Raw genomic sequence first — 24,357 nt, forward strand, 5'->3', positions numbered from 1 at the left:
AATGCAGACCCTCAACACTGTTGCTCTCTACCAGCTAATAGCTCTCTAAAAGGGGCCTCAAAAGAGACTACCTCTGCAACAGGCTTCAGGGGGAAAATTTGACCACTCAGCAGCTCACACTACATTACAGACCATGATTATGACAATTACTTACTTATCATCTGCTGCTGCAATACTGTGAAAAAACATGGAATGAGGTGCTGTGCTGTGTTGCCTGGGGATATGTTATCTTAACAATGTGGTGAATATTGTGTCAATGATTCTTTCGACGAGCAAGCATCCGTTGGCTGTCAGTGCATGTGTAGTTAATGTTATGGAGTCCCTGAATGGGTTTGCTGTCACTGACTCTGTGATTAGGCAGTGCATCTCTCCAGCCCGCCTGCCCAATTCTCACATTTGTCCCTTTTTCCTCATTGAAGCTTTGATTGCCTTTTCTAGATACAATCAGCATCCTCTGGATGGAGGAGAGTGTGTTGCCATCGCTGTCGTTTGGGTTTTGTGTCTTGGTGAATGTGATGTCTGCTGGCAACGTGGTGTGTCTATGGGATTGTGCGGCTGGTTCCATCAACCAGAATGCTCCAGGGAGATTCTCCATCCCCACTCCATGTCAGAATGACAATGCGCTGCCTGTGAAAAGGGCCGTCTAATGTTGGGAGATCTGCATGCCGTTCAGGTCTTCATCTGGCAGTAGGTTTCAGAGCTGGAGCTTTGAAATTGGCTCCAAAGTATTGTCAGTCAGAGTCATCCTGCTAACCATTTCTGCACATGCGGCTGGAGGATCAGCGGTTTAATTGGCGCTTATTGCCAGATTGTGGCTCTCAGCTGGAAGACAGTTGTGGCACAGCAGTTTGAAGACAGAAAAAAAGTTTAAAGCTCATTAGACATGGTTGGTTGAAGACATTTCTTAGGTTGACAACTGTATTCAGCAACATATGGTTAGAAAGCAGACTTTTCTACCCTCGGTGAATAATACATGAGTTTGATGCTCGGCAAGGTCAAGTTAGAAGCTGTATGGGGAGACTGTGGTGTGTTAAATTTTCAAGTAAAAGACAATTAACTAAGTAAAAATACACACAGATTCTTAAAGCTGATATCATAAATGCATGTAATCTGTCCACAACACTGATCTTAACTGTTTGTTTTAAAGACTGTGCTTTTTTTCTTCTGTCCCTGTTAATTTTTGCTTCTTAACTGTGATGTGAAATATTCTGAAAGATAAAACACTTCTGCAGTCTTAGATTAGTGCACTGCTGGGAGCGAGCGCCTCATACATAATAAATGCAAACTCTGTCATTTAAAGTGTCCTAGAATTTCATTTCTGTGTTTTCAAGCTCTCCCGCTTTAGTCTGCTCAAATGAATCGTGCACATCAAGATAAGTGTGCCATTTTTCTTTCTATTCGCCTCTGCTGCTCTGTTTATTCACCTCATTAGCTCAGTTTTGACCTGTCTTTTCTTCTGTTTTTTTTTTTCAGCCCATGAAAGCTGGAGAGGGGAGAAAAAGAAGAGTCATCATCTTCACCTGAGAAAAGACGAGCAAACAGGCACTCATGGTACATGAACGTTTTATTACTTTAAATGTGGCATGCATGATGAAATAAACGGTTAATCTCTAATACTCTAAAATGCTCATGTGAAACAATTGTAATGCAGTCATGTGTTAAGAAATCAGTGATGGTCACAGCAGAAAGGGCTTGTTGACAGACTCTTTTCAGTTGGAAGCTGACAGCTCTGACACCAAACCATTGTTGCCGTCAAACAGAGGAAGAGTGCCGGAAAGAGAGCGGATGCCTGAAGCTGGTCCTGAAACACAGAAGGCTGGATTTCCTCCGTGAATCAGTACCACAGACTTGCAACAGTCTTTGTTGGGCTCTGATTGGCAGTGGTTTCTGTAAATTAGCATTTCCAGCATGGCTGAGGTGGGGACATGTGCAGATTGAGAGGCTAAATCAAAGTTTTTAGAGGCAGGCTCATCAGCTGTAATCAATTGTGCCAAATAAGCAGTGCAGCCAACCAGAAATATAAAAATGTGTCTAAAGTCTAAATAAAATGTAAGATTTTTTTTTATTTGCTTTTAAAGATGGCTTAAATAAGTCACACATACTATTTTAGTTATTAATGAAAATTATTTTTTACTCACAGATTTCAGTTACCCCACACATCCCCCACCTCATTGTTCATTGATACTACAGTTCCTAATCATTTGTTTATTTAAATAAACTTAAATAAAAGTTTAAAATGTTCCACCAGCACACAACAGAGAAGCATAAAAAGATTAACTTGACCTAAACGTATCACCAACACCAAGTTCTTCCATAAAACTGGATGAGTGTTGTAATTCCAAGGCAATTACACTGAGCTTTTGATTTGTAGTGCAGATGATTCAAGATTTTTTTCCAAAGCCCTATAGTATTCAATTTTTACTCTTAAATCCAGCCTGGAAGTATTAAATATTGCAGTTCATTAAATGACCACTGCAGGCTGGTTTCAAAAGAAGGCAATTTCTCAAAAATGTTAAGACAAAAAAAAAAAAAATGTGCGCCCTGGTTTCAAAAATGTTTAATGTTCGCACAGCTGTGCAGAGATGGATTTTTTTTTCAATTGATGCACACATTTCTACATTATGGGTTTTTTCTTTTAACATAAGCTGGTCAGACCCATGAGTTGACTCAACAAAACTCCCCTTACTTTGTCCTGCATCATCACTCAATCTGGAACTTTAAATTGAAGTTACTCTTGTCAAAATGGCCTTTTGGTCTATAGTGTTGAGGAGTTTGTGAGTGTTTATGTCTATGCAAAGTTTTCCCTATGAGTTATCTTCTGCCATCAGTTAAACTTAAGTATTAGCCCAGTTTTTCAAACAGGAAATAATGTATTTTCTTTCTCCACAACCTATACATCCATTTTCCAAACCCGCTTAATTCCTTTTGGGGTAATGGGGCTGCTGGAGCCTATCCCAGCAACTGTTGAGCCCAGGCCGACTACACCCTTGAAAGGTCACCAGTCCATTGCAGGGCCCTATCCTTTATTGTAACAGTGTTGCCTTAAAAAAATAGTGAAAACCCTAATATTTTTTAAATCCAAAAAGAATTGTCACGGGATTTATTGAGTTTAGAACACTTCAAATGTTGTCTTAAATCTATTTTTCTTGGATTATTACAAATTCATAGTTTAGTCAATGTCTGTTTTTCATTATATGAGCAATAACCTTAAACTATTTACATGGCAGCAACATAGTTTAGTTTGTTTCTTTCTTAACTAGACTACTCAACTTTATTAATCCTGAGGGAAATGGTTTGAAATTTATGATAAATTCTTTCACTTCCATGCCACTGTCTGCTTTTTTGAACACACATCAATGCAGCTCTAAACCACCTCATCATATGAACCATCTAAAAAGGGCCTCTGTTTTCCACAGATATGATGCTACCACTGTGCGCAAAGTGCTACCGTAGTAAGTTGGTGCCCCTGTGCAGAAAGCTTTTAGACTTCCTGCACAGGGGAGCTAGCTGTTTTCACAGTAACATATGGCTTTGTGTCAGAGTGAGGGAGATTTCTCATTAGACAAATGGCTGGCCAAACTGGCCCCTGTTGCAGAGTTCTCCTTTGTTTTCCAACTGGAACAAGTAGAGATGGCAAACACCCCTCTGAAGACAAAGGCCAGTCACACCCTATCTGGGGTGCCATTAAGACCTGCATTCTTTTTATAGGGCAGGACAGAGTCGGCCAAATTGTGCACTGAAGGCAAACAAAACCAAAACACTTGTTACTTTAAGACCTATTGCAATAAAAATTGTAGTTTTGGTATTTCTAACATGTTCTTGTGGTATTTTTCTAATGAAGAAGGAAATTGGGCTTATAATTGCATTTCTGAGTATTTCTTTATTTAAATCAGTGTGAATCATGAGCAGATGAAAAAATGGAAAAGAAAAAGCTCATAGTTGTTACGTAGGTAATACAATCGGCAGGCCACAAGCTCCCTGCTTTGCTCCATTCGGATGCATCCACTTGCAGACAAATACATTCATGGTACATCTTGGTACGTCTGAGCTGGCATCTGACTCAGAGCTGTGAGACTGGATAGCTCCGATATTGCTTGCCATTTATATTGCACCGGTAATTGTTCATTGAGTTTGTGAGGGGCTGTCAGCTAGCAAGAGAGCGTGTGACCAGATCGATCATGGGAAATGAGGTCGGCTTGCTCTGCACCAACAGTTACACCCACAACTCGGTTGCAAATTTAGAATTAACTACTGCCGCTCTGCAGAAACTGTACTAGAAAATGACAAGTATTTTATAATTTTGGCTCAAATCAGCATAATCATAATTAAAAGACACCTGGGAATTCTTTTAAAAGACCAAAAGATGATTAGAGTGGAACTTTAAGTGAATTTTCCTTTTGTTTTGTTTTTATCAATGGTTTATCTATTAATTTTGTGGCATTTCTGTATATTACCCAGAAGCCAAAAATTTATCTTAAACTTATTTTATATTTTTCTCCCTTCTTCTGATCTACCACAAAAATTCAGAAACTTTATTTATAAAAAAAACTTGACCACGTTATTTTAATGGTTTTAGGATTTAAAATAAAACACATCAGTTAGATTAGCAGAATTTTTAACATTTAATTAAATAGAGGACACTCGCAAGGGTCAACTTTATTAAAAGAAGTATGATCCTTGAGAAATTTATGGTAAACTGAAAGAGGCAAAAAGGCAGAATAAGTTCCCTTGTCGCCACTGTTGTTATAAATCATTTCTGTTTTTAATTGAGCTCCAACTCACTTTTGTGGAAAGCCCCAAAGGCGGAGTGTTAACCTCTATAACCTGACATGGGAAAGGCCCTCTCTGCTTCCTAACAAGCCGCAGTGTTTATGTGTTCATTGTTGGCTGCTATCACATGCCTTAACTAGCAGACAACCAGCAGACTAAGAGCTGCAACACCAGGGGATCAATGCTTCAGTGATCGTGCCCCTGGGTCTGGTATTGATCCGTTCCCATGCAGCCAGTTTGTGTTTTCCCTCAGATGGATGAAGGTGCTGAAACAATCATTGAGTGTCTGTGGTGCGAGAGCTTGAAGGTCGCACACACACTGGCTGTAGTTTAAGTCTGCTAATCTTGTCTGTGCTGTAAATAAAAAATCAAGAAGGTATCTGTGGCTTTCTTTACCAGCATTTGCGACCTAAGATACAGGGGAATTGATTTTACTGCAGGATTCTGAACAACTGGTGGTAGTAGAGTAACAACTGGACGTTTGCCCAGTTGGGATGTCAGGAATGTTGCTTGCAGTGATGTTGACAACACATGGTCAGTCAGATTCAGGCCGCACATTTGCTCCTCCCCGGACTCTCCTAAAGTTAATCAGCCTGTTGTTCAAGAGTGTGTCAGCTGCTTGGTCATTGGACTTCTGCCCCGTGGGATCCACATATCATTCCAAAGAGTCAGTAGGGAAAGAGGCCACTCATAGGCTCAGAGTGGAACTGCTCTGGATCCAGACCATGTGTTGAAATCCTAATATGGTTGTGGAGAATTTTGCCATTTCATGTGAGATTGTGCTATAACGCATGGATGTTCAAAAGCTTTCACCGTTGATGTACAGCAAACATTAAGCCTACATGAACAAGTTATTTATCTTCTACTCTATTCTAAGCTATTTTTGCACACTTTCTCTTTTTAGCTCTTTGTGTTTTTGTCTGTGAGCTGTGTTTGCAAGCATGCATAGCTGCTTTACATTCAGTATGCTTCCAAGCTCCTTGGGGTGACAGCACAGCCAAGGGCTGGTTCCCCCTTAATTGGAAATTCATTAAGGAACCTCAAGGGGAACGTGTTCATTGCCAGAGGATTTTGGGGAGTTTACTGGCTGTGGCTGGTTTAGGAAGTTGTAAAGAATTATGAAAATGAGCTTTTAATTGAGATGAAGGGTGATATGGCATGTGTGGTCCCACCGTATCTTTGACAGAGGGTATTAACACATGCACACAGAGCGCTACAGTGTCACACACCTGCTGCCACTGCCTCTGGGAGCCACGAACGATTGTGCGGTCCCTGAGGTTCAATTACAGGTGATCATTTAGAGGGTCAACGACATTTTTAAAGGGTCAAGTTTCAAGCCTTTGCTTTTCTCAAGAGGGTCGTATATATATATTATTATAACGATTAGTTTTTAATGCAGGCTCATGCTTAATATTACGTTAATTGGCTGTTCGTGTGGGTATTGGGGGTGGTGACAATTTCGGAGAAGGAGATAAAGTGTCCCTGTCATTGTGATCCATTTTCCAGGACAATGGCCAGCCGATCTGGTGAATATGGAGTCACCTCATTAATCGTGCTGAAAGTGACATTCTCAAGACAAACTACAACAGTCTGTGCTGTTTGTATGAATAAGGCTGCTAGTTTAGATCCCTTTATTCTAGGCCAATAGAGGTTGATGGTGCAGATGAACACCAAACACGGCTTGTGTTTTTCTGACTCTAAAAAGTGGGAATAAAAAGCTTGTCTCAGCATTTTAAATTTCCTCATTCTTACTCTGAGAAGAATGTAGGTCGTATGGATTTATCCTCATTACAGAGGCTCTCTTGATATCGCGGTGTTAATTTGAGATCAATGAATATCGACATACAATCAAACTCAATGGTACTGAGTTCCACAACCTAAAAGGCCATCGCTAAGAGTAAACAACAAAGCCTAAGTGTTGTGTGGCCTTGGCAATGAATTAAATACTTTGTTTGGTAAAATAATATTAGTGACAACAAACGGTGCAGACTTTCAAAGCAGGGGTATGCATTTACAGGATTACTCATGGCAAAGGATAACACTTTCATACCAACACTCCAAAACCTGAATCTGAAGATAATGAGAAAGAAAAACAAATATCTTATTCTATGTCTGGCTAGAAAAATAATTTTATCAAGAAAGTTTTTCAATAGCAAAATAATATTAGTTTGAGAAAACGTGTCTTATTGACAGAGGAATTCTTAATAAGACAGTTTTTCTTACCACACTGGCAGATTTTCGTTGCTTTTATAAAGAAAATATGTCAATGGGATAGGAATGTCTGAGTTATTTCTAAGGGATCTGTTTTTGCAGAGTAAAATGTAAACATTTTGTCTATTTCCAAATTCCCTAAATACTAAAAGTGGACTATCTAGTGCCCTGGATTTTAATAACAACTTCGGACACCATGCAAATATTCTATGCTATTCTGAATAGCAAAAATTTCCTGAAGTAAAACCTAATAAAGCTGAACGAAGATTATCTATCAATCCACTGTGCTCTGATCATGAAAACTTGGATGGTTTATAGAAAAATAAATTGAATTTTTTCACATGAAAAATCATTCCAACTCAATGCATTCTGGTCTATATTTGCCAATCCAGTGTGCATTGATGCACACTGGATTTTCACGCAGACTTCTTGGAGATTTCTAGAGCGCTGGATTTTAGAATTTGGAAAGCCCGACAAAATGGTGAGCGCACTTTATAGTGCAGTATTGAATAGTGAAGGAATACATCATTATACTGCTAGTTTGTGTTATTTTTGATTAAATGCTGAACTTTTTCCAGTCCAGCAGAAAATCTTCCCCCAACTTGTTGCCATTAGTTCTTGGTCACATTTCAAATCAAACCTTTGGTAGAAATTTCTTAAATGGACCAACGCTGTCCAGCTGATGCATGGCTGCCTTGCATGACCTGCAGAATACTTGCAGAGAATCTGTGGTCTGATCCGTACGGCCCGGCCATGATCGATGAGGACCTGAGATCCTGTGGGAGTCATGGGAAAGAGCGGTTTGTTTACTCTGCACTTTCTCCTGGGTTTCTGTCTCAGCTTGATTTATGCACTGCCGCTTTGCACCGCTGGCTTGTTATTTGGAGCCCGGCTTGGCAAGTGCAATATAACCCATTTCACTCTTAAGCAATGAATTTTAATGCATAAAAGAAAATTGGCTCCACATCTGACAGCTAGTCTGACCCTGAGATGGAAGCACGGAGCAAACGGCTGAAGCTGGAAAAGAAATCAGACGTTTTGTTTGGGATTATAGGGAGCCAGTTATGCCGCAAGAGCTTTTCCAGGTGACCCTTCCCTCACTCTCCTCCTTCTCGTCATTCCTCCCTTTCACCCCTTGCTCGATTAAATACACAGTTTGCACTTCGGAACCCAGGAATTAACAATAGAGAGCTAAAAGGATGAGAAAAGGCCCATTTTTAGAGCTTTTCTGTGAGACTTTAATGTATGCTAATCTCAATTAAAACCTACTGTGACCTCATTAGGCTATTCAGAGGGGTTTAAGGAAAGGGTGAGGTTAATTAAAACTCATCTCAGGCAGCTCTCACAGTACCACAAGGGACATGATCAATACCTCAGTATATTACAATGATTTCAAAAAAGTGTTTTAGCCTGTAATTAAATTTTCTGGACTGTCAGTGAAAAATAGGAAAAGAAAAAGATAATAAAACCTCAGCAGGTGAATTAAAAAGTAGCACTCAACGAATGTTAATGAACTCCCAAATTGGGACTTGCTTAGTGTCATTCATGCAGTGACTTACACAACCAGACAAAAAGTTAAATAAAACCTGTCATTGTTTCTTATGAAACAAGTCATAAACTGGGAATAAAAAAAAATTGAGTTTTTTTTTTTAAATTCCTTTTCATGTTGAAAGCTTAACTTTTCAGCTGCTTGTGTGGAAGGCAGGGGTTAAAAGATTGAGTTAAATTCAAATTTGAGTGACTGTAGAAGCAGCTTCCTGGATGGACAGGAGTCAAGTCTGGCTCTGATCAGCTTTCAGCGCTGCCCCAAAGCAGATAGATTACCCAGAGGAGTCTGCTGACAGCATATTAAACAGGAAAGACTGCCCGGAGATTATGAGATCGCATTTGATGGACGTGCTGCAAAGTGCAGACAAAAGATGGGAATAGAGGCATTTTTAACTCTTTTTTTTTTTTTTTTTTTTTTTTTTTTTTTCAATTTAAAGTTGTAGCTATTTACAGTTCCTCTGAGAAATCACTTTTTTATCTGCCTGTTACCCTGCCTCAATACTGCCTGCCGCTGCGCAAGAGCAAATTAATAATCAAGTCGTACAAAGCAAAGAGCATGAGTTCATTTCTGCCAAATAATTAATTTTCTTCCTTCACTGAAACTGCAATTATAACTGCTGCACAATTGTTTCCATTCTGGTTTTTGGAGCATATGTGGAGAAAATACCTTTGAGAGTTTCTCTTTCTCCCTCAAGGGGAACTATTGGCTCATTCCTGACTTTAAAGGCTAGAGATTTGCTTCAATGGTGTCTGTGATGGGCAAGGAAGACTGTAGATATTGTGAACAAATCAAATTATTAAACAAAGCACCTTCAGTTTTATAAGGTGACATATTTAAATGATAATAAGTCAGAAAGTTATTATCAAGTTGAAGCAGTTGCCTGCCAAATAGTGTTAAAAACAGCAGATCTGTTGTGTAGAAAATACGCTGGGTGGGCCACAAGCTCCCTACTCTGCTCTGTTCTGATGCATCCACTTTTAGAAATGTCTTTGTCTTCCTCACACAAGCTGGCGTCTGGCTCAAAACTGTATGGCTGGATAGCTCCAATATTGCTCGCCATTTCTGATGCACCGCTAGTGTTAGGTTGGTAGTTATGAGGGACTGTAAGCTAGCAGGAGAGAGTGTAAACATAGCTCTCAAAAACGAGAGGGGAAAGGGGGGCGGGGTTGGTCTGAGCCAATGGTCCCACCCTCAACTCAAAGGGGGAATTTCTAATTAACATTTGCTAAGTCCTAGAAAACGACAGTTGTTTTTTATTTTGGCTAAAAGCGACATAATCATAATCAACAGACCACTGGGGACGCGTTTGCAATATATCAAAAGATGATCAGAGTGGATCTTTAAGCAGACATCATGTTGTGGACTTACAAAACTCCCCCAACAGAACTGGGTACTGCATCCTGAGGCACCATTTAGTCTGAATACATAACTAAGTATATTTTTGGAAATCTGGAATGTTCGCTGCCTTCTTGCCTTGTTGGTGTTTAAGTTCCGGTTGCATCAAATGGACTCTACGTCCTCTGGGATCTTAGAACAAAAAACACAGATGTTCAGTTCAGAGTCCAGCATCTGTACTGGCACAGCAGTTGCTAGAACGACTAGATTTGGTGACTTGTATGTCTGTGGAAACACAGTTAATGCTGAGTGATTTCAATGGTTTCTTGGGCTTAAATAAATATGTTTATTTATTTTTATGGTAAAAATAATAAGACGTATTACAACATTAAAAAAATAATTAAAAAAATAACAAATAAATAAAACAATTAATATAATTGTTGATATTATAAATCCCATCATTGGTAGGTTTTTGTGAAGCAAACATATGTGTGGGGTCATGGTAGTCGAGACATCGCTGTTTGTCACCCAAATGAGTCCAGGTGTTCCTTTTACCCCAGCAGTGCCTAAAGGATGGGCCTTCATCAAGTTAAGTGGAGGCAAAGGGCTCCTGTCTCTCATTACATTAAGGAGAAGAAAAGGCTCTAAAAGGAAGCCTGTTCCCCCTTGGTTAATGCACAATGGAGCTCGGTCAGGACTCATCTGTAAAATGCTCCGACATGGACAACCTCTGGAGTCCCACAAGGACAGCTTTTATGTACTGGAGGGTCTGCTGACTGGTAGTGTCTGCCCACTTTTGAGGGTTACTTACCAAACAAGTTTGCAGGTGTTTTTTTTGTTTTGTTTTTTATCTTTTTATAATGTAAAAATCCTCCCTTTGGTGGGAGCAGAGAGGTAAAACACTGATAATTTAAGGGGCATTCATGGATTGTCTTTTTCTGCTTTCTTTCAGGGCCAGGGAGAGGCTTCAGCTCGAGGCACAACTATGGAGGGCGACTGTCTCAGTTGCATCAAGTACCTCATGTTTGTCTTTAATTTCCTCATCTTTGTAAGTACCTTTCCCCCCTTTTTCTCGCAGACTCTCAATCTGGCTACTTCTGCAGTTAGTGTCAGTCAAATGATTTAGGATGGGCTTCCGCCTGCTCCCTGTCCGTCTGACTAATGGAGCCACATTTGCATTTCATTAGACCGAGCAATCTTGATTCTATCAAATTGTCTTTTGATTATATTTTAGCGTGCTGACACACATCTGAGGCCCACTGAGCCATATGGAGTTTGTGACTGACACCTGAGTTTATCAGTCTTGATCAGACAATCAAGGGTAATCCTGTTAGTCTAAACCCACAGGGGTGGGGGGAGGGTTGGAATAAGAAGGTTTGTCTCTTTTCTAGTTTTATTTGATGCAACCAAAGCGGTTAGAGACTCTTCTCAGATGCGGTTATAAGGCTGGGCCGCTAATGCAATCGGTGGAGGATGGAGTGAACTTGACTTGCGGCGTCGCTAGGTAGCGAACTGCTGCTTTTTTACAGCCATTTTTCTCCCGTTTGTGTCATTTTAGCCTGTGCTGCGAGTCAAGGCCACTCTTAAACTTCAAAGTGGCTTCTTTTCCTCACCTTATCTTCTCCCAGCTGAGATACAGCTGAAAATATTCACCAACGCAGCAGGGGGAGAGGACTTTTTTTTTTAAATATTGGAAGCCAGGATGTCCTCCTGCTTTAAGAATTTCTCCTCCTAATCTTGGCGGTGGATTGGGATGTGGTGTTAAGGGAGGATGGGAGAAGAGTCGGTGCACATCTTGGAGGATTTGAAACAGGGTAGAAATTTCCACCCACATTCTGAGAACATCGTTTTGGCTCTGACATCCAATTCCTAACTGTTTCCACCCAGTCAGACATTTGCATCTTTAAATTATTTTAGCATTCAAGTTCTGCTTCCGGTTTTTTGTTAAAAAGTTTGAGAAAAGGTTTTTGGGGCTCCTATGTCACATGTCTGCTTACTTTATTATTTCATGTGTGGTTCTTGGTGTAAATTTGCAACCTTGTCCGTTCGTTAATGTAAGAGTTCAAACTCTCCAAACTCTTTTAAGAAATCTTATTAATGGTTTTCTAGAACACCTTGACGTTTCAGAAATCATTCTAACCTTCGCCTAACATCAGGCACAGCACTTTTCATTACCAGTCCCCAATTTTGAGGGACCGGTATGGAGGCCTTTGTATTTTTATGACATTTGGACCTCAATTCTGCAATAAAACTATTCTATTCACTGCAATCTGTGGTTTTTCCTCACTTCCTCTACATAGAGCACAAAAGACTTTTACTTTTACATCACTAATAGCAAGACGTTGCTTAATGTTGCATTGGAAATCTAGGTATCCCTCTACTTCCCAATGGTTCAGAGAAAAATTAAATGTACATTAAGATGGCTGACAAGTGTAAATATTTTTTTGATTGTTTTTTCTTGTTTTTTAATTTGGGGCTGTTTCCTGTGTGAGTCTGAGTCTTATGATGTCAAATTTACTGATTTTTGACAATGTTATCTTCTTTCCCTCAGCTGGGGGGCTCCTTCCTTCTCGGAGTGGGAGTGTGGGTGCTGGTGGACCCCACAGGTTTCAGAGAAATTGTAGCAGCCAATCCCTTGCTGTTCACCGGCGTCTACGTCATTCTGGGAATGGGAGGCATGCTCTTTCTTCTGGGCTTCCTGGGCTGCTGTGGAGCCATCCGCGAAAACAAATGTCTGCTCCTTTTTGTAAGTCAGCCAACACATTTAAAACTGATGTGTGTCACCGATCATTCACATGTGTATATCTGTGGATTAGTCTCTCCTCAGGGGTTGTTGTGGTCTAACCTAAAAGCCAAAAGGGCATAAAGTGCTCGTGTTGGCCTATATACTCATGCATGTGTTTTGCAGAGAGATGTGGGTTCAGTCAGGGAGCAATTTTCAGAAGCTTCATGATTTTGCTGGCTTCTCCTGCATCTGTTGGTTTTTCTCTAATACTACTTCTCTTTTTCTGTTTTGTTGCAGTTCTTTATGCTCATCCTTCTCATCTTCTTAGCAGAGCTGGCCGCTGCCATCCTTGCCTTCATTTTTCGGGAGCACGTAAGTTGGATCAGCATTCATGCCAATTTGGATTCTACTGTGCTGGCACAACGGAACATTCTGCCCTGACTTTCTTTTATTGAAGTAAAATTGTTGTCACTATTTGTCCGAATTGTATTCGTCTGACATTACCTTGGTTGTGTTTGATGATAGAGTTTAAAGTAGTTGCCAAAAATGTCATCTCTTTGCCTCCCTGTATGTTTCTGCCCTGAGGCCAATATGCTGAGTACAGCTGATACAACTCCACAAACTAATTTATTTGGAAGTTTTCGCAGCAAATGCAGCCTTGAGTCACAAAATCCAGTGCAAAGTGGCAAACAGCAGGTTCCTAACTCCTTCTACCTCCACAAGACTGCTTTTAGTTAAAGAGGTCTTGGAGGTTTGTTGGTATTTTCAGAACAGAATAGAACAGAATAGAAAAGAACTTAATTGATCCCACAAAGGGGAAATTACTTTGTTACCATAGCTGTAATAAAAGCAGCAGATACATAATAATTTATACTAAAAATGCAATTTAAAAATATTTGTTGTCCAGTGTCTGTGATTTATTAAAGATTTGAAAGATCTGCCAAAGAGCTCCCCTTCCTGCAGCAAAGGTATTAAAGTCTGACTGAAGAAGCTCCTTAGTTCACCCTCGGTCTCATGCAGAAGATGATGAAGGGTTGTCCTTGATGGATTCCAGTTTCTCTTGACCACCATAGTCATCTCCACACCAGTTTGTTGATCATCTCCCTGCCCCTGTCAGTGGAAACCCCCCAGCAGGTCACTCCATAGAAGAGGGGAGATGCAACAACACCATCAGAAAAAGTTCTTTAAGAGTCCCGCAAACTCTGAAGGACCCCAGTGTCCTCTCCTCTGATCTTTGGTCGCGTCTACAGCGGCATTTTGTTGTTGCCAAGCGACAACAGCTGATTGTATAAATCTTGCACTCGCAGACCGCTTTAGACCCAGAAGTGGTGGAAAACAGCCAAAAACCTAAGTAGCAGGCATGCCACTGCACTCATTACAGCTAAAAAAAAATCAATGTTTGTCAAAAAAGATCAACAAGAAGAGAGTAACAACAGAAAAACAAGTAAGCTAACATGGAGCTATGGTACCTGGCGGTACCAGATGGAAAAAACCAAAAGAACAGCACCTGATGGTTCTTGTGATGAACTGATCTGTTGTGTCTTAGGATAATTTCTCACTGTGATGCTGATGTCTGCTTGTGCTGGATTTTTGTGTAGTTGACCAGGGAATATTTCACCAAAGAGCTGAAAAGACACTATCAGGGCTACAACAACACAGATGTCTTCACCTCCACATGGAATGCCATCATGACCACAGTAAGTGTGCTGCGAGTTACATGTCAGAGAGCTACAATTCACAGAAATATCCTTGATTTTTAGGTCAATATTCATGCTGAGTTGGTGCGCACACACAGGTCATTGCACAAACCCCCTCTCAGCAGTAAAGACGTCTTCTCCTTTCTCCTCTGCTCTTTGCAGTTCGATTGCTGTGGAGTGAACAGCCCGGAGGATTTTAAGGACAGCCGGTTCAGGCTGATCAACCCGAATCATGTGGTGCCAGAAGCCTGCTGCCTGCGTGTCAGTCAGAACGGAGAGCTGGCCTACACCAGCCGGGACCAGTGCTTATCAGGCAATATGATGTTCCGCAATAACAAGGTAACTTCTGACATCTGCTGTGTTGACTTCTTTCTTCCTTTCTCCCTCCTTCTAGAACCACCTCCAGGCTTAATTAGAGCAGAAACACTTGAGGGGGAGACATCCAGGGACTGCCTGCCTCTGCCATAGCTGATTAGTGCTTTTTTGTGTTTTGGGTGTCAGAGCAGATTATATTAGCATGTGGCGACGCTCAGAGACACCAGAATACATTTGTGTGTCCACAGACATGGTTACATTTGAATTTTTATCATGGGAGCACCCAAATAGAGCATAATAAGTGTCTGAAAATGTGGAATTTTGGACTCGCCAGCTTTCTTGGTGTGTGCAAATCGAAAGAGTAATTGCAGCGCAAGTAGATCGGAAAAAGGGTTTCTCTCCACCTGTTGTTTTTCATGCCATTAGAACAATAAAGTGAGACCCACTGTGTGCACTTCTCTCTGTTCCTTTACACAAAGATCTCTCATTAAAAGGCAGTGAAGCTGCAGGCTCTGCTTCCCACTCATTCAGCTGGGCCTTTGTTCCCGTCCTCGCTCAGTTGAAGCTGTGATGTTACTTTAACCGCCACCGTAATTGTACAAATTTGCTGCCTATTGATTCTCTGCTAAGCGTTGCCATCTCTGCATCCACAGGGCTGTTACTCTGCTGTGGTTGACTACTTTGAACTTTACATCTATGTGGCTGGAGCCCTGGCCATTGTGGTGTTGACCATCGAGGTAAGTTTTTAAATGTATAGATGTCTATGTGTCTTGATCAGATGGTTGGAATGACCAATAAACGTCTGTACTTAAAGACTCTAGTTTTAACAGGGAAACTGTGCTGCAACATCTCCCCCTTGTGGTGGAGCTCAATGGCATTCAAGCAATATTATATTCTTATTTTTTATGATGAATTTGGTCTCATTTACAACAAAGAATCAGCTTTACTTTACAAATATGTCCATATTTTGCTGCACTATGTTTCATTTTGGGTTATTTGTCTATACCCACACAGTGTCAATCTGCTGTTGTCATATCTTCCTCTGTGCTTTTAAGATCGTAAAAAATATTTATTGGTAGTTTTAGATCTTTTTTTTTATTGATTAAGCAGCTATTCCAAGGGTATAGAAATTCTAAAATGTGAATTTTCACTAGAGTAATACAAAGATAGCAGGACTAAAAGACAACTATATAAAATATGATGTGTTTAAATGGTCACGTGTGCAGCTATGGATAGTGCAAAGTGCTGTAAAGTTAATTTTAACAACTGTATTGAAAAGCAAGGGTTTCATGTCCCACAAAGTTAAAGTTCAAATCCCTTCATTTGTAACGCACCCATGTGTGTGAAATTTGTTCTCTGCATTTGACCCATCCCCAGGTAAAGCTGCATACACAGCCACACTTGGGAACGATTTGATGGTTTAACCCCCCAATTCAGCCCCTTAATGCTGAGTAAACCTACTTATTTTAGTAATGAGTCAAGAATATAAAAAATCTGATGCTGTTTTTACCTTAAAGAGAGGGATTGGGTCCAATTTTTAGGGTTTTTTGGTCCGACTCTGCCACGGTTTTGAGCTCACGACCTTACAGGCTCAGGGCGCACACTCTACCACAAGACCACTGAGCTGTATAAGTTCAAATATCTCACAAACATAACAGTTTTAAGGCCTTTTTCAAAAGGTCATTTCATATAGCAAATTACAATAAAACAATATGAATAAACTCTTGATAAAAAACAGAAATTTAAGACAACAAAATATCTTTTACGATACCATAACCTTTGTCCTTTTTTCTCCCTTCTTTCACATAGCTTTTTGCCATGGTCTTTGCGATGTGTCTCTTCCGGGGAATCCAGTAAACGTGCTTCTCCTACTATTTGTTTGTCATTTTGACTTTGAAAATGAATGAAAAAAAATAAATAAGGGAATTTCAGAGACGGAGCATAGCGAACATTTGTAAATGTGTGAATCTCTTTTTCTATTGTGTGATTGGTTAGAAAAATGAAACAAACTCCTGTACTTCACAGCTGGACTTTTGAGGTACGGAGAGACAAAAAAAATTGACAAACTGAAAGCAGACGTGCTCGAACCGCTTAGAAGTCTGAGATCAGAGACAGTGTTGATGTAAAAGAATTGTGCGCAAAGTGGGAGCAGTAATTTTGGACCAGGTCTTGCACAGACTGGGAGTGACGTGGACTGTGGGAGGAGGACCAGGTGACGCCTTCGCTAAAGGCACTGCACTGACTTTTGGATGAAGAATATTTATATTAAGTAAAGTTGGCTGAACTGTAAAAATTGTGTTTCATGTTTTCTCTTGTCTGTATTCCAGTGCCCTTTTTTTAAATACTTTAAATTGTCATTACTTCCTCCACATGCATACCTTTTAGGTTTCTAAAGAGCCACTGTATCATATAAGCTTTGTAAGGTGTGTGTGTGTGCATACTGAATGCTCTCTTTGACTGTGCAGAGTGTGATTATGTGAGCTAGTTCCACTCCATTCCCCTTCCCAGGCTTGAAAGCCAACAACTCTTTTCTGTTGATATGGTGCTTGTTCAATGCAGTAGTGCTTAAATCTGGTTTTAGCTGGTGACATGTTTGTGTATACATTTGTATTAGATTACTGGAAAGTAAAAAATGGAATTCGACAAAAATGTTCTTGTGTGGTTCTTGGATTACAATTTCACAACTAACCCCATTAAAAAAAAAAAAAGAAAAAAAGTTTATTTATATTAATTTGTTTTCTTATAATAAATTGTTTTAACAAGAAATTCTCCAAAAACAAAACGTCAAGAAAACAAGGTGTTGACAATTTATTTACATTTTGACACAAAAAGCCAACATTCTGTTTCTTTTTCATGAGGCGGATGGTAAAAAGTGATAAACAAACCATGAAACAAAGACATTCATTAAACAGTTAGTGATCTGGTGCTAATGGCTCATGTCTCCTGTATGTACTTTCTGTCAGACCCCGTTGACATCTGAAAAATTGAAACCTACTTCATGTAGTAATGAGCCAAGAATGTAAAAAAAGCTGATGCTGTTTTTACCTTGCATTTAAAAGAAATAGAAACCAGTCACTGAGTACAGTGTGTTTCTAAACATTGTGAGTGAAGCATTATGAAAAATAACAACAAAATTGACCAAAACACAACATTAGAAATTAAATATAACCATGTGTTCTTAAAGGTTAATGTTTTTTGTTGTTTTTAATCGACTAAATGCTGTACTTTGTGAAGTAAAATAATTTTATTGGAGATGAGATTTTTAATCTGTGCCATGTTCTTATATATAATGCAGTCAAGTAAAAGAGGATGTTGAAGATAAACAGAAAAAGCCAATCACTTCTACAGAGTCCATCTTGTATAGTGTTTGAAAATTTATTAAGATGTCCTTAATAGACTTAGTTGACCTGTTCAAAAGCAGAAAAAAATGCCTGCCTGTAAAAACACAAGTAAGTTTAAGGTTTAAACAATATTCTATTGACACATTATCAAATTTAAATCAATCTTTATTTATATAGCACTTTTCACATGTAATTTTACACATATTGCTTTACACCAATGCAAAACAAGTAATATAAAAACAAGCACAACAATATAAAAATGGAGCATATGCATAATGCATGTAAACAACTGCTCTGTTATGACTCCAGAAAAGATTCCGCTAATTGCGCTCAACAGACATTTAATAATTCAGGTGGTTGGTGGAATAAAGTTTACCTCTGGGTTTTATAAATTCACTTTTATCAATGCTCCTTGCCAATAAATCTTATACTGTAGAAAGCCTGTTTATAATTTCTTTTAATTGGCACCATATGAGTAGGCCTAAGCGGTTCACCTGTGCAATGAGTAGTAGAGATGATAGATTGTGGATTGAATCCAGAGATTCTGCTACAAAGAGCTTCATTATTGATTCTTGTTTTCTGTTTGAAATATTAAATTATTTAAATAAAAAAAACTTTAACATTTTAGTAGTTTAGCAAATTAGTTTACACTTATAGGCCAAAGACACTAAGCTGCTGGGGGCATTGCTTGTTTAAGTAATTCATGTGTGGAACCATTTAACAGTCCTAGGCAGCATGCCAACATGAAGGGAAGAAACTCCACTAAAAGCCAGTAAATAGCAGTGCCTCCCAAAAGAATGTGAGAACAAATCGCAATCAATAATTCCAGGATGTGTACCAAGAAAACAACTCATACCTGCTACAATACTGTATACACTTCATCACTTCAAGCTAGTTGACCAAACGTTTACTGGAAAAGAACACAACCTACAGATTCCAAATAACCTGAAATGAATCTGTTTAAAAGTCTAAACATGTCAACAAACATCAAAAATATCCGGAAAAACTTTAGCTAACAATTTTAACCATTACTACCAAAATTATTAAATCTCACCACCCAAAAAGAAATGTTGCATATAGCATATTAGCTAACGAAGGTAAAATATGAAAACAACTTTCTACATTTTTTTCTATAAAGGTAAAAAAAATTATATATATTGAGCAAACAAACATGATTTCTTATTTTTAGTGGCGCATTTGGTCATTTCATAAATGCATATTTCTTATAAATGTGGTAACAAAAGGTAAATGATAAGGTTTTACAACAGAACATGATTTATTGCCATGGTGCATTTTTGTGAAACATTTCTTTTTTTTTCTAAGTTTAAGTAATTGGTCATAACTAACTATTTTTTACCAAACTATTCTAGTTTAGTAAAAATAGTTTTTATTCAACTTCTGTTTTATTAGTTTAATTTGGTAAAAATAAATAAAATGCAGTCTGACCTCAAATGTTTTACTTAGAATGTCCAGTAAACATATGAATTTTATAGACACTAATAATTAAAATTATTTTGATTTGCTCAAGAACTCTTCTGTTTGTTGTTTCTTTTTAGTACAGAGCAGTTAACAGCACACAGAGAACATGTGATCACAATTTGCCTAACAAGATTTTTCAGACACACTTCTCAATGTTTGATAGAGCCATGTTAAGCACAAAGAGTAAAAAAAAAGAAAAACTACCATATGATTTATTTTAGTGTGCTTCCCTCATTACTGTAAACTGCTACTTATTACAGGCAGCCTGAATAAAAGAACTGTTGAATGTTTAATGTATTGTGTGCGTGCATACAAGCGTGTGTGTTAGAGTGCCAAAAGCAGTCAAGGATGGCCACAAAACAACCAGAAGTGTTAGATGGGATGCTGGGAAGTACAGCACACATTTTATAAGCTGTTGGAGCATACAAATTATGAAGAAAACTGCATAGGCTGAGGTTTTTTTTCTGCAGCTCTCACAGAAGCAGTGTAGTCAACTGTAGCTTTTACATTTTGTTTCACTTTTGGTACTGATTTGTAGTTTTTTACTAAGCTTGTGTTGGATTTTTACCTTTCCCAGCTGTTATCGGTCAATTGTCATAGTGCCTTGTAAAATATTTTTCATTTTCGAATTGATCTGTAATAGTTTTTACTCTCCCTTTCCTGGTTTCCTCTCCTAGTTCCATCACACTCTCTGTAGAGTTTAACCTACAAACTAAAAGAGAAAATGCCTGAAAGTTTTTATCTGACTTGCCTAAAGAGAAGTCTATTTAAATTCTGTAGCCATTACAGCAAAACTGCCAGACTTAATGAGGCTCTCTGCTTCTTACATTGCTTGCCTTGTTTTTAGAAAATATAATAGAGAATTCAAAATTCATTTTGTTTGTCTGTTTTTTTGTTTTCTCAAAAAATTTTTAACATAAGTGAACACAAATCAAATATTGAATTTTTAAAGAAAAAAAAGTTTTGGATGAAGTTTTAAAGACTTGTTAATTCCAAAACTCTTTCGTCAAAAATAATTATTCTAATTGATCAACGATAATTACATAAAAACATAGACGCTATGGTTTTTTTTTATCTGGTCAAAGATCATAACATAATTCATAAACGACAGGTTTGACAGGCTGTAATGTTTTGTTGTTGCCACAAGAGGGCGGCAGCATTCTAAATTGTTTTTCAACCATTGCTTGAATATTTGATTTTAAAGCAAAAATTATTTACTATTATGTGATTTAGCAGAATATTTTTTTCCGTTTTTATTAATATACTGCTGTAAGTAAAAAAGAAAAAAAGAAAATCTAAAGTGCATAAAAAGCATTTTGTTTAGTGCTTTTGTCATAATCAGTTTTAGTTGTTTTTTTTTTAAATATCAAATACTACTGTTTAAAGTCATTATAAAGAGTCAATACAGTCGAATAAACTATGAACATGTTGTGTATGTCCTGTACTAATGACAAACAGTAAATGTAACTCGCATTATATGGCATGTGGAGTTTGACAGTTATAGATGTGTGTTGGCACTTTGGCAGAAATCTGTGGGTGTTTTTTAAGGAATCACATCTGTGTACAAGGCTGAGCTCCTATTTGTAGCCATAAAATGCTAAATGTTACAAAACTTGCTGTTTTATGCAAATTACTTCTGCCCTAAGCCATTAAGATTAAAAAGATACCACCGAAAACGAAACAGGACCAGTGAAGTTGAGGGAATGAATTCTGTTTTAAATGATTTATTTGGTTCAGGAAGTTCCAATTAAATAGTTTTTGCAGACCTGAAACTAAATTGACTAAATAAAGGAAAAATCAATTGATCAATGTAGAATGTTAGGTAATCAGAATGTCTACCACCAATCAAACTTTTCGAAGTTATCAAACTGTCCAAAAATGTTCCAAATGGTCTAATTTCCCATTAATGCGCCTGTAAAAGAAAGGCACACGGGTGTTTCTTTTGTTTGTGTTCATCCTTTATCCATTTGTTCTGCATGTTATCTGTCTGCCTTCTTTACTTTTACTTGAAGTGTTCAGATTGATTTCTAGGAGAGTTAAACAGCTGCTCAGTGTTACAGGGGGCCAGAATGAACTCCTCCAGATCCTGGACATTTATTGTCTTCAGCATTTCAAATTGGTGCTGAAGCCTAAAAAAGTGTAGTCTTACTGTAAAATCTGTCTTCTGGAAGTTACCCATTACCACTGGATTAACATTGAAAGGATTTGCTCTGGGATTTGGCAGAGGTTTGACATCAAATGTCCTTTTTGATGGAACCAGGATGACTTCATCTGATCACAAACCAGCTAGTTGCTGATTACAAGTCATCCAATAAGAACAAACATAAAAATAACAAGAATGGCTAAACTTTAGACAACTAATTTGGTAAAGAAAAAGATCTTGTGTTGGTTTATGAGTCTGCTGTAAAACTCTTCTCAGCATATCTTTATATACGTTCAGTTCTCAGCTCTGCAAAGTCTATTCTTGCAAAACTTTTTTGGATTCTTTCTATAGCAAAACAACTTACATTTTCTAAATATTCATGTTGAATAATTCAATTTTTCTAAACAAGGGGTCATCACAGATGATTGTAGCTGTATGTTTTACCTTCTAGCCTAAAGTCTTGCATGTCATCGTCTCCTCTTTCCTCATAAAAGAGAGAAGGAATGAAGGATGGGGGGTGTGAGGCTCAGGGGGTTCCATGTTCAGTTTGTTTTAACTCACTGTTTTGAGAGGAAACTTTCATTGCCTAATGATTTATGAGTGGTAGCCTCCTGGAGGAAATGGAGAGCCCTTTTCCTCCATTTAATAACCCACCTTCTATAAAACTCAGTTTGTCCTTTGTGTTTTGTTTATGTAATGTAAAAAGTGCCGGGCCTGGTGGGGAGCTGCAGCAAAGGCTCAATGGACCATACAGTAGAAATCGTGTCAGGGCAAAGGATGCAAATCCAAACTAGAATTTTAAGTATCTAAAAACAAAAAAATAAGTAAAGCCATTTGAAAAATACAGGTAATTTGTTTTTCTACAAACTTTTTTCCTCACCTAAATTGCTGTCATCAGTCAAATATCTGTTGTAAATTACACTTTTGAAACACCTTCAAAGAAGAAACTGTTTTGAAGTTTTACACATTGTCCTATTTGCATCAATCTTCTACCCAAACTCCTATCAACCTCTATCGTAAAGGCAGACATAAAAAAGATAAACGACTGTGTGAGCCATTAATTGGCTTTAGGATCATTGAAAGCGCGTTCATCAGCTTCATCTTGGCCAGATGAAACTCATCGAACCCCCTACCTCTCTGACAATGAAAAAAAGAGGCGGGGCCGGATGCCTGTCTGTTGTTGGAATTTGCCCTGTACGTTTATGATGAAGCAGACGATTGGATGAGCACTTCTAAGTCAAAACCAAATGTCCTAATTTTAATATCAAATATAAAATCAAAGAATGAAGTTCATGAACATTCCACCCCAGTATGTTTGTTGTGGGTTTTCAATCAGACCACAAAGGTAAAAAAAAAAAAAAAACAACCTTTTGGAACCAAACTTTTTATTTCTAATGTAGAGCATGTTTTTTTTTCATTGTTTATTTGATGAAGGACCTTCAAATCTTTTGCTCTAAAACTGCATTTTTTTAAGAGAAAAACATAATACCAGGCCATGATGGCAATACTCAGAGGCTAAAAAATTGGCCTGATATAGAGCAATGGGTCACATGACCCCATGTCTTATCCATCTCTTTTATGATCCTTGTCAACAATTGTCAACCCTTTTTGATTCTCTGCTGACTTGAGCTTTAGAAATTAAAAATGTTTCATTCAAAGGTATCCTTCCCACACTTGAGGACATTGTACAGCCTTTAAAAAATGTAAAATATCTAAAGCTATTAAAGTAGAAACAGAAATTTTGGGGAAAAAGTTTAAAAGAGGCGCTACTTTTAAGTTTATAAAGTCAAATTGGTAGATTAGGTGGCAGCAAACACTCTGTTTATTGGTTTACCATCTGTTTTTTTTTATTTCCGTATTTGCCGTACCAGAATGCAAATTTTATGAAGAACATAAAGATCTCATAAAAATCCCCTTTATATGTATGTTGAATTTACATTTACGGTTGGCTCGTAAAGCGCAACGCGGTTTGTAATTTTACGCTGCGGTTTAATGCCAAGTTGTTTTGATGTTGTATGTTTAGCATGTACAGCCCATGCAAACCATGTAAGAGTCCACCTGAACAGGATCTTAAACCAACCAAGGTATGGTACACTAAACTGTGCTTAAGCATCAAGGCAGGCGTCCTTGGGGGTAAAACACCGTGCTGACATCTTCGTGGAGTAAGAACTGTGCTGAAACTTGGACAAGCTGGTGTTTAAAAAGTGTCACAGATAGCTCAGATGTAGCAGCACTTTAGTTTTATCCTCCACAATACTGAGTTCATGGGAAATCTAATTAAAAGCCTTTTGGTCTGAGTTGTTTTAGTGAAAAGTGGTCTTGTTCCGTCAGATTTCCTTCTTGATGAACACCAGCTGGACTCAACTATTTCCATCACTCAAAATGTATTTATGTGTCATATTACGAAGGCCCAAGTTTCGTCAAACAGTATAAAAAGTTAAAGTGAACAACAGTAAAACCAATACAAACAGAAACAAACTTTAAAGCAGTAAAATTATTCAAAACAAAAAAGCAAGGCCACAATTCTAACGACCATAGAAGTCATTCAAAAGATTGTACATCTTTGTAGGTTAGCAATGGTCTGTCACTCAATGGACAGAGTATTCTAGAGTTGACACTGAGAAGGAACAACTACCCCTTAAGCCCCTTGCTTAAGCACCCGTATGGGTGCTGCGGGTTTTGGGGTGGTCTGGGTCCGTAGAGGGTTGTAGACAAGAGCTTAAAGCGAGCGCAGGTGAATCTCGTAGTTTCCTTGAAGCTTGTGTGGCCTCCTTAAGGGGCTTATCATTGCA

The 24,357-nt window shown here is 38.4% G+C and overlaps 1 protein-coding gene across 1 annotated transcript in view; it reads left to right on the forward strand.

Annotated features, from left to right (window-relative positions):
• Positions 1–17,251, forward strand: part of tspan18b (tetraspanin 18b) — a 39,971-nt gene extending 22,720 nt beyond the window's left edge. The window contains exons 2-9 of the mRNA XM_004069554.5: positions 1,474–1,551; positions 10,818–10,913; positions 12,417–12,611; positions 12,888–12,962; positions 14,189–14,287; positions 14,450–14,626; positions 15,256–15,339; positions 16,412–17,251. Of these exons, the coding sequence (XP_004069602.1) occupies positions 1,549–1,551; positions 10,818–10,913; positions 12,417–12,611; positions 12,888–12,962; positions 14,189–14,287; positions 14,450–14,626; positions 15,256–15,339; positions 16,412–16,459 (777 nt within the window). The 5' untranslated portion in view covers positions 1,474–1,548 and the 3' untranslated portion in view covers positions 16,460–17,251. The remainder of the gene's footprint in view (positions 1–1,473; positions 1,552–10,817; positions 10,914–12,416; positions 12,612–12,887; positions 12,963–14,188; positions 14,288–14,449; positions 14,627–15,255; positions 15,340–16,411) is intronic.
• Positions 17,252–24,357: the final 7,106 nt, after the last annotated feature.

This window comes from Oryzias latipes, chromosome 6 (assembly GCF_053564925.1).
Source record: "Oryzias latipes strain Hd-rR chromosome 6, Olatipes_Hd-rR_3.1".
NCBI lineage: Eukaryota > Metazoa > Chordata > Actinopteri > Beloniformes > Adrianichthyidae > Oryzias > Oryzias latipes.